Source organism: Sycon ciliatum, chromosome 10 (genome assembly GCF_964019385.1).
Source record: "Sycon ciliatum chromosome 10, ocSycCili1.1, whole genome shotgun sequence".
NCBI classification, from domain to species: Eukaryota; Metazoa; Porifera; class Calcarea; order Leucosolenida; family Sycettidae; genus Sycon; species Sycon ciliatum.
The window spans coordinates 13,815,621-13,826,397 of record NC_088652.1 but is presented as its reverse complement, the minus strand read 5'-3'; the positions used below and the strand labels follow the sequence as shown (position 1 = coordinate 13,826,397).

Here is a 10,777-nt window from a genome sequence, read left to right as displayed (position 1 = left end):
GCAGATGGCTTCCTTGCGCTTGGCCCAGCACGCCAAAAATCACACCTCGGAGGAGTACAAAAATTACAACTCTCAGATGTCCTCGATTGCTGGCCATGGTATGTGTGTACAGTCAGACCTCGCTCAACCGCACACATCCGTATTCCACAAAACTATCCGGATAGGCGAGGGAACCGGTTATGTTAGATGCATCACGTATGCTGTAAATCTGTAACCAGCTATTTTCTTCCGGATGGCGAGGGATCCGGATAAAAGAGGAGCGGATAAGCGAGGTCTGGCTGTAGTATGTGTGTTTGGTATGTTTGTGTCTCCGTGGCTGCATGTGCTGCGTGAAGGTGCCCGAAGAGAACAGAGGCAAGTACATTGTGACGTTCGATCCCCTTGATGGCTCCTCCAACATCGACTGCTTGGTGTCCATTGGATCTATCTGGGGCATCTATGAGAAGGTAAGGTGGTTGCATGGGTAACTTACTTGTACATTGCAGGTACAGATTTCTATGCCAAAATTAATATTTAATTCTGTCGACGAATCATTACTTCTCTGATCCTTGTTTGGAACTCATGTTCTGACAACCTGTTTTTGGTTCTTTTCTTGTCGTGAGTCATCTGCTGTTTGTATCTCAACGCTGTGGATGCGAAATGGAGAAATCCGGCAATCACTGGCTCACTCTCTTCTGATACCTGTTAGGACTTATAGCCTGTCATGTTATAAATTCTTCGCATCTAGCGAGATCTTGTTTAGGAAGGGGTTTGCTCCCACACTGGAGCTCGCGCTATTCCGCCGACTTGACTTGACACTTGCCTAGCGCGAGCGCGGGCGGAATAGCGCGAGCTCCAGTGTGGGAGCAAACCCATCCCTAAACAAAATCATCGCCGAAGTCGCAACCTCTATTTATAGTGAGATCATTGAAACAAAGTTAAATGATGGCCCAGCGGGGAAATTTTCCAACATGACCAGCACCTTATTTGAAGATGATCTTGCATCATTGCTTTTTCTGTCCTCAGTGACCACTTTGGCGGTAGGTCTGATCCACTCGCCTCCCACCACTTTAGGAGCTGCATGTGCACCTTGATCCTTTAGCGGGTGGGGGCATTCCTTCGGAAGCGGAAAAAAACAACTCGGCCTCTAGCCGAGTCTCACGCGGGCCGTGAATTTGTTTGCACCATTGCCAGCCCTCACGGCGGACCGTGATTGTTTTCATCATCGCCAGCCCTTTATTTGTTTATCAATGATGGCGTCTGCTCCCTCCAGAAAACACCCCAGATCTACTATAATAATATTACTAGTATTTGAAGATGATCTTGCATCATCATGAACCATGACATTTTTAGCAAAGAATAGGAGCAAGGAACTACAAGTTACGCTATAATGTCCACTAACACCACCAGTTATTTTAAAAACAATCACTATAGATTCATCCTTGGCTCTTCATCCGAGTCTCCATCATTACCAATCCTTACGATTTGTTTATCAATGATGGCGTCTGTTTCTCTCTCTAGAAAACACCCGGTCCGCCCACTAAGGAGGACGTCTTGAGACCGGGCACCGAGATGGTCTCCGCCGGCTATGCCCTGTACGGCTCCGGCACCATGGTTGTCATGTCAACTGGCTGCGGTCTCCATGGCTTCACACTCGATCCGGTGAGTACAATCATTTCCCGGAGAAAAAACGTAATTTTCTGGGAAAGGGCCAATACGTTGCTAGTTGTGGCTAACAGTCCGCCAAGGTAACGAGATAATATACAGTCAGATAGTCAGATGGTGGACTGTTAGTCATAACTAGTAATTTATTGGTCTTTTCTCTCTCTTTTTTTTACATATTTAAAAATATGTAAAAAAAAAGAATTATAATATTGGCTCACCATCCGAGTTTAAAAGTAATTTTCTGGGGAAATCTGATGCAACTTCTCAGCCCAGCCAGACCAACCCTGCGATAACATATGTGGAGTTTGCACTTTGCAGTCATGAAACAGTACAGTGAATGCGACATCATGGAATACGAATTCCCAATTGGTGAGCCCAAACTTTAGTGAAAACCCTCCCTTTTCGAATTCCGCGACCTGCAGAATATTTGTCAACACCTTTTGCATGTCATCATCTTGTCTTTCTGAGCTATTTTGTCAACACCTTTTGCATGTCATCATCTTGTCTTTCTGAGCTATTATCGTGTGCCGATTGTCGAGTAGGGAGCATAACTACAGTCAGACCTCGCTTATCCGGTCCTCTTTTATCCGGATCCCTCGCCATCCGCAAGAAAACAGCTGGTTACAGATCTACAGCATGCGTAATGCATCCGGCAATGTAACCGGTGTTCGGTTATCCAGTTCCCTCGCCTATCTGGAAATTTTTTGTGGAAAACGGATGTGGGCGGTTAAGCGAGGTCTGTCTGTATTCTGAAATGCTCCAACGCCCGAAGCGAAGGGTGTGCACTGTATTTCCCCAATTGTAGGTCACATCCGATTATAACGGTCGCACCCCCATTGTGAGGTCTTCGCCACTAGCTATGGTTTCAGTATGTTCATTAAGTCACGCTTGATTGTGAGGCGCACTCCCTCGTTTGACCTGGGGGTTTTTTTGCAATAAGGTGTGCCTTACCGTGAAACCTGTCTAAGACGACCGCTCAAGGGACTTTCAAAGTGTGGTCTCTGTAACCAGGTGGTCTCCTTATCCAGGGTCATTTGACTGGAAATAGCATCCCTTGGTTCTGGCTGCAGCGGTCCTCTGGGACATGTGGTCGCCTTATCCGAGCGGTCGCCGTGACAGGTTTTACTGTATATTCGGGAAAATACGGTTTGCTGCTCTGCACATTGTTCTGCATCGAGCACTCTCTTCCAGCTGCCTCGACGGGCTCTGTCTGTGTGTATTCGGAAATCGGCGTGGTTCCTGGCCTGGTACTTCCGAGTTTCGGGATTCTCGCTGATCATGCATGTTTGTGCTGGCGTGTGCAGTAAAGTCTGTGCTATTTTAAGTACAGTAAAACATGTCAAGGCGACCACTCGGATAAGGCGACCACCTGTCCTAAAAGACCACTGAAACCAGGATCAAGCCGGGAGGCTTTTTCCAGTCAAATGACCCTGCATGGATGAGGAGACCACCTGGTAACAGAGACCTCGTTTTGAAGCCGTCCCTTGAGCGGTCGTCTTACACAGGTTCAACTGTAACTTCTGTGCTGGAAGAGCACTTAAAAGAGACCAGTCATATCCAGCCTAGGTACTATAAGTCTACAAATTTTCAGCCCATTCAAATTTCGGCCTCCCAGGGCTAAAACACATTTTAGGCTGCAACAAATTTTCGCCCTGCACTGCTGCTGCCTGTATACGCTGTCACACTGAACCTTGCAAAACAAAATTTCGGCTGCAACCAATTGTCGGCCAAATGTGACCGGGCCGAAAATAGCCGAAAATAAATATGCGCCGAAAATCTGTTGACTTCCAGTAGGTGGCTAGCAGAGGTATGCTTGTGAGGGTTTATTTGAATGCGTAAATGTTAGCATGACAGCTACACCATTGCTCAGTGGTTAGAGCATCGCTAGCCTCAAGCAAAGGTCCCTGGTTCGCGTCATCAGGGTAGTGACGGTCAATTGTTCTTCCGACTTTTTTCCCCTTTTGCATTCCCTCAACTAGTGGGTATGTGTTCTTGTGTTGTAACTATACTTTTCTCCTCCTGCTCCCAGCCCCGTGTCATCTCCACACTCAGACAATAGGACGACGATAACTAAATTTAGAAAGACTGTTTATTACAAGACGACTGCGGAAACACAACTAGACATGACGAACTCAAGACGAAGACTGCTTTTCACACCACATGCACCAACACCACGTACACACGTCAGGCACAAAATAACGTACTAGAACACTTGTGTGTTTTTCTGCCCTCTCTTGCCCGCTCTCCTGTCTGCTTGCACGTGGTGTGCCTGTTCTTGTGCCGTGTGGTTTCTGCCCTCTCTTGCCCGCTCTCCTGTCCTCTTACACGTGGTGTGTCTGTTCTTGTCCGTGCAGAACATTGGCGACTTTGTCCTGACGCATCGCGACATGTTCATCAAGAACCGCGGCAAGATCTACTCGACCAACGAAGGCTACGAAAAGTACTGGGATCAGAAAGTCACGAACTACGTGCACTCCATCAAGTATCCCGAGGTATTATAGATGTGTATGCATGTGTGTGTATGTGTGTGTGTTGGGGGGGGGGGGGGTGGTCTGGAACAATAGTGACCTTTAGCACCACGTTGTTTACGACGTAAGCCTGACGTAGGGCCTTGTCCGGGTACGGGGTCATGTCGCGACGTAGGACGTACGTTCATCAGGCAACGTTTTCGACGTAGAAAAGGCCTTTTGTACGTTGTGGCAGGACGTAGGAATTTGCCTTTGCACTTGCACCAAGAGGGCAAGAGTTCGAAAAACGTCGATGTTTTTATGTTGTAGTTTTTGTTTTGTAACCCACGAGGTACGATCAATCGAGAGGCATAATTTTATTCTTTGCTATCTTTGTTTTGTGTTTCCGGTATCTTCTTCTCCGAGCAAATTTTGTTTCGGTATGGCTGCCGAAGACACGCAGACTAAGGCTGTGTGCCAGAAATTTCGTTTTGGAGCCAAGGAGGACATCAATTTGTTGAAAGAAGTAGTGGCAGCGTTGAGCGAAAAGCCCTTCTCTCGTGGCTCGCCGGCCTGGAACACTGTACTCCTGAATTTGGCAACTAACTACGACGCCGAATGGAAGCCGGTACACGTGCTCTCTCTCTCTCTCTCTCTCTCTCTCTCTCTCTCTCTCTCTCTCTCTTTCTCTCTCTTTCTCTATCTCTCTCCTTGAAGGAATAATTTTCAAAGTACAGTAGTTTACTAAAAAAGTATTTTCTTCCACATTTCCCGCGAGGAACTTTGAAGTCACGCGCGCCATTCTGCTCCGTTCCTGTGGCAACGACGTCGATCCATAATCATGTCTCGCTAAAGGCTAGCCAAGTATGCAAAACACGTATCGCGCACCCCGATCGACGTGATCAAGTACGTCAAAAGGCCTACGTTGTAACGTGGTGCTAAAGGTCTTTCTTATCCTTGACCCCCCCCCCCATGTAACATATTATATTTTGTAGGGCTTAAACGGTCACGGTTTTACCCCTGACGGTTAACTGCTAAGCTAACGGTCGGTTAACCGGTTATAACCTATAAGCCACGGCAATCCTGCGGACTCTTTTTTAACCGTATATTTGACTATACTCATTCAAAAAATGTACCCTATTCAGTACAACGCACACTTGTACATTCTCTTGCATGCTCATTCATACATACTCTCACACCAAGAGACCAGATATGACCGAGTTGACAGCCCAGAAATTGCGTACGTGTGCGACAGCCCGCGAAAGTGCACACTTTGCAACGACCTGATACTTGAAAAATTGACTGAAAAGTTACTGCGTAACCGTTATCTTTATCGGTTAACCGTTAATTCTTCGTAACCGGTCTGCAACCGGTTAATCGGACTAATCGTTTGAGCCCTAATATTTTGGTGTTTATATCTGTAACGATACATGTAATATTTGTACAACACTGTAGAGTCTGTCTGCCCTGGTCGTAGCGTGGTGTCTCTGGTCTCCACGGGATATGTCGAGTGATTGTCGACAGTAAGCACTATGCTCTTTCCGTCTTTTCTTCTTTCTTCTCGAAGGACGAGAAGAAGTCGCCCTATGGTGCACGCTACATTGGCTCGATGGTTGCGGACGTGCACAGGACTTTCCTCTACGGCGGCATTTTCCTGTATCCGGCCAATACAAAGAGCCCCAACGGAAAGGTAAAGCATTGTGTCATGTATTAGAAACTCAGGTGGTGAGCCACGGAAAGATTACTGTAAAACGACAAACTTTCGCGAGCGATTTACTTTCGCGACTTTCGCGAGCAGAGCCGAATCGCGAAAGTTTGACACGCGAATAAGAAATTTGTACAATCACACGTTTAGGTCTACCATGTGTACTACGTGATGCGTCGATGATCGATCGTGCACTGTCTGTACATGCACTGCACAGACTCTGGACTAGCGCTGATCGATGCTTGCACGGCTAAAGTCCAAAGCGCCCAGCTGTTGAAAGTAACGTACCAACACTAGTCTTCCAAGTTGTCGTTGGAGTACGGCGACTTGAACAGAATTGTAGAAGAGAATAAAACGATCGACTGGAGAATGTCTCAGTGTTGTGGAGAGTGTTTGGCCAGCTTGCTGTTGCGTAGATTTTAGTGTTGTACTGCGCGAAGAAGTCTTCTGAAGTTTATCGCCATTAGTATCGCAGTGGCTCAGCATATCGAGAGAAAGCCTTCCGATGATCCCTCTTCGAAAACGCCATCCTTTCTTGCAGTACTAGTACTCACCTTATGATTATCTTTGATTCCTTGATTCATTCTTTCATTCTTTGATTTCTTCTCTCATTCTTCGTGCGCTCTGCGTCCCAGCACTCCAAGACTTCGTAAAATAACAGTCTTGAAGATTTTCTGTGGAAGGTAAAATCGCTAAAATTAATCGCCGCTAACTGGTCCAGTTTGCCAAAACGCTAAATTTAGCCGCCGCGAAAGTTTGTCGTTTTACAGTAAATAAAACCTTTACTGTAAGACCAGTAATGTTAACGAACAATTAATTCTAAGGGGCCATCCGTAAATATGGATATTTATTTAGAGGGTTGAGAGCCTGTTCGTTTCTCGAAAAATATCGATGTACATTTTGCATGCGTGAGCATGTCCAGAAAAAAGACCACAAATATCGATACTATGTACCATTTGCTCGTTTCTCAGGGAGGGGGGGGGGGGGGGAGGGGGGTTGAAGAGAAACGACTAGTTTTCGTTTCTAAATAAATATCTGTATTTACGGAAGGCCCCTAACGATTTAGCGAATTTAAACAATTCGTTAACATTTGAAGTCACTATGTACAAAACAATATGTACATGTACAGGCATTTGCCGGTTTTGAGACAGAATTCGTTAAAATTTCACCTCGCTAACCCACACAAATCTGGAGATCGTTTACCTTCATTTGACGTTAAATATCTGGTCTTACAGTAAATTGGAAACGTGGAAACCAGCGGGGCACACATTATGCGTTACAGTCCATTCATCGGAAACTGGCCCGCTGGCTTTTGAAAGTCGGATTTGGGCCGATTTGAGGATCAAAAACCCACTTTAAATCTCAAAAATCTGGGTTTTGGATCTGCTTCTCCATACATTTTGCCATGGCATACCTGTCCTAATTTTGTAAAACCTGGCTGAATTTCTATTTCCCTGTTCTTGGACTTTTCTGGCCTCAAATGTGGCAAGGAATAATTGCACGGGTCACACAATGCAGGATGTACTGTTGTTTTCACGATATCTACAACTATGTGAGAGAGCCACCAAAAAGTTAGGGTGCCAGTTTCCAATGAATGGACTGTAGAGTCCGTCAACTGACCAGGGACATACATGTAGCTCGTACACATCTTCACGGCGCTTCCCTTCCCCTCACTGGAACTTTACGCACCTGAGCTTTCCAAGTTGGAAGGTTGTTGGTTTGCGCTTCGTAGATGTGTTGGAGCTAGGTGTCAGGTAGTTGGAAGTCTCAGTACCCTTGTCAGTTGTGCGCTTTATTGGCGCACTATCTGACTGTATAATTAGTACAGTCAGACCTCGCTTAAAACCGCACACATCCGTTTTCCACAAAAATATCCGGATAGGCGAGGAAACCGGATAATCGAACACGCATACTGTATGTATGCATGGTATATGGTGTAAATCGGTAACCAACGATTTTCTTCCGGATGGCGAGGGATCTGGATAAAAGAGGACCGGATAAGGGAGGTCTGACTGCATCTCATTACATTGGTGGACTGTTGGTCAAAACTCGTACCGTTTTGGTCCTTCCACTTTTACGTAATCTCGCCATGTCTGCATGTGTGTGTGTGTGTAGCTTCGTCTTTTATACGAGAGCAACCCAATGGCGTTCATGATGGAGCAAGCCGGTGGTCGTGCCACGGATGGTGAGAAGCGAGTGATGGAGATCGAGCCGAAAGGGATCCACGAGCGATGCCCGGTGTTCATGGGCTCGACGTATGACGTCGACGACTGCATGAAATTCCTGACGGCTTAGCTAAGGTCTGTACCGCCTCCGTTCATGGTGCGTTTGCCTGGCTCTACAGCATTGGACGTCAACATTTCCTCAGAGGTACACATTGATTACTAATTGCCCTTGCCGTCGTGCGTCTGCCCAGACATTGGGAGTAATGGTTGCAACAAAATGTTTTCTCCCATCTCCTGCATTCTCAGTTTAACGTTACCTCTCGATCATTCTCTCAAAGCCTCTCATCTTCATTTGCATTCCGTTTCTTGAAACCTTTGTTCAGTCTCTCCGCCTCTGTCTATCTTTTCTTTTGGCTATCAATGGTGAAACAAATCAACGGTATGCTATAGGTTGCAGTTTGCTCAAGTCAGTTAGTTAGGTCCGCAGAAACTGTGATAAGTTTTCTTCATTTTGTTATGCAAAACACGGAGTCCGACAAATTTCCTTGTTCATATTGCTGGGATTGTGTATGACATTGAAGGTGTGTGTGTGTGTGTGTGTGTGCGTGTGTGCGTGCGTGCGTGCGTGCGTGCGTGTGTGTACGGAGTATGTGGTGTGGCGTGTGTGTATAAAAAAGGAATGAAAAAATGAAAAAAAGAAAGAAAAAATGGGATTCACTGGCCAGTAAAGCCACTTCAATCAGCTGTGTGGTGGATACCAAGCTAAAATTAATGGCGGTCAATTCATCAGCCTTGCAAGCTGTTGAATGGTGTAATCCCAGCACAAGTTGCTATGTCTAACATAGCTGTTCGCTATCATCGCTTCCGCGATGGGCAGGTCTGAGGTGTATGTGTGTGTGTTTGGGGGGGGGGGGGTGTACGGTGTGTGTGTGTGTGTGTGTGTGTGTGTGTGTGGTACGCTACATGCACATGCGTGTGCATGTGTATACCATCATGCTAGTTACTGTCGGACTGAGTACAGAGTAGTGACAGCACTGATTATGTTTGCATGTACACGTAGGCAATGCTTTTAGACTGACAGCTACATTGTACATTGTAGGTGGAGAATTGAGATGCTGCCACGACAGGTCACAGCACACTACCGTACTGGCAATATAATGTTGCTGCGTAACGCGTAACGCAGGGGGGGGGGGGGGGGGGTGCGGCGTAACGCGCGACCAGGCTAGTGCGACAAATTTTCGTTGCGTTCGTAACGCGCGTCCGGCGGGGTGCGGCGATCTTTTCATTGCAAAAAAGGCTGAAAACTGTGAAAGCACGTGTACCGCGTGGTGAAAAGTTCAAAACTGGACGCAGCAGGAAGTCCTGCAATAGCAAAAAAAGGACTGCGGCAATATAGAAACCTGTGTAACGGCTCTTGTGCGACTTTGCATGTAACGCCCTGCGTGCGGTAAACATGTGCCAATGTAACGCTTCATGGCCTCACTGCGACCATATATATTGCCAGTACGGTAATCCGAAGACCTCTCGGGGGGGGGGGGGGGCATGTGCGGCCCAGGGGTGGGGGGGGGGGCATGCGCGGCCCAGGGGTAGGGGGGCATGTGCGGCCCAGGGGTAGGTTGCACAGAAGCCCTCCTGTTAGGCTGAACCGCCACAATCTAAAAGGACCGGCAATGAACTCCAATGAACGGGTTGCAATCACTGGCACGTACAGTTATGCATGACTGAATTGTACAATCATGTACAATGTCAATGTACAGTGCTGGCAACTGAAATCCGACCCCCTTGGCGGCCCGGCGCACCGCCAAGGGGGTCGGATTTCAGATTTCAGATTTCAGTAGCTACATGTAGCTGACCTGGGCAGCACTCAAGTCTACAATTCATGTACAGTGCTGGCAACTGAAATCCGACCCCCCCCCCCCCCCCCAGGCGCAGCACGCCGCCGGGGGGGGGGGGGGGGGTCTCGGATCTCAGTTGCCAGCACTGTACATAAGTCATTGTACATTGTATGTACAGTAAAACCTGTCAAGGCGACCGCTAGCTCGGAGAAGGCAACCCCGGGCCCCTTTCTGTTGAGTCGACAGTCGTGATATCTTCCAGTAAACTAATAAAAATGTTACTTTAGGCCGAGTAAAAAAAATTACTAGATGATCGTCCTTTTTTTTGGAAAAATCGGGGAGGGCGGGAGGATTTTATTTTTATTTTTTTACTTTTTACCCTCTCATGCACACAGTGTACACAACAACATCAAGGTTTTTTTTCTCTTTTTTTCTTTTTTTTTCTTTTTTTCTTTTTCTTTCTTCAGCAGATCGATACTGCACTGACGTTGTGATATACTAGTAGTAGTATGTGGTCCATATAGTAAAGAAAGTATTAAAGGGGAAGTATACCCTAAAATCAAATTTTCACCAGTTGTAGTCTTCGGGGTGCTGAGTCGAATGGTCTTGGTCCGAGGAAGCTGAGACGCTCCCTTCCTACTTGAATCCCAATCGAACTCGCGCACTTCCACCGAAACTGGGTGACTGCGCCCTACTAGATGGGGATTTGTATGCAAAATGTCACTAAAAGCGCCATTTCGTTCTTATAAAAGCACGGATGACCGCGATTGGCCCATATGTTGTAGTCTTTTGGACGCTGAGTCGACTGGTTTTGGTCCGAAAAGGCTGCGATGTAGCGTTCCTCCTTTATTCCCAATCGAACATGGTTGAACAAGCGGTCACGTGCTCCTGCGTACACCAGTCACCTGGTCACCGTGCCTGCAGGGTACAACTTACTAGCCTGTTTGACCTTTTTTGGGTGCACTCCTGTCACTCGAGTTG

At 46.9% G+C, this 10,777-nt stretch overlaps 1 protein-coding gene across 1 annotated transcript in view; it reads left to right on the top strand.

Annotated features, from left to right (window-relative positions):
- LOC135825957 (fructose-1,6-bisphosphatase isozyme 2-like) overlaps positions 1-8,505 on the top strand; it is a 15,414-nt gene extending 6,909 nt beyond the window's left edge. Inside the window, exons 3-7 of the mRNA XM_065338598.1 lie at positions 336-446; positions 1,501-1,641; positions 3,999-4,136; positions 5,659-5,781; positions 7,912-8,505. Coding sequence (XP_065194670.1) covers positions 336-446; positions 1,501-1,641; positions 3,999-4,136; positions 5,659-5,781; positions 7,912-8,091 — 693 coding nt within the window. The 3' untranslated portion in view covers positions 8,092-8,505. The remainder of the gene's footprint in view (positions 1-335; positions 447-1,500; positions 1,642-3,998; positions 4,137-5,658; positions 5,782-7,911) is intronic.
- The last annotated feature ends 2,272 nt before the right edge of the window (positions 8,506-10,777 follow it).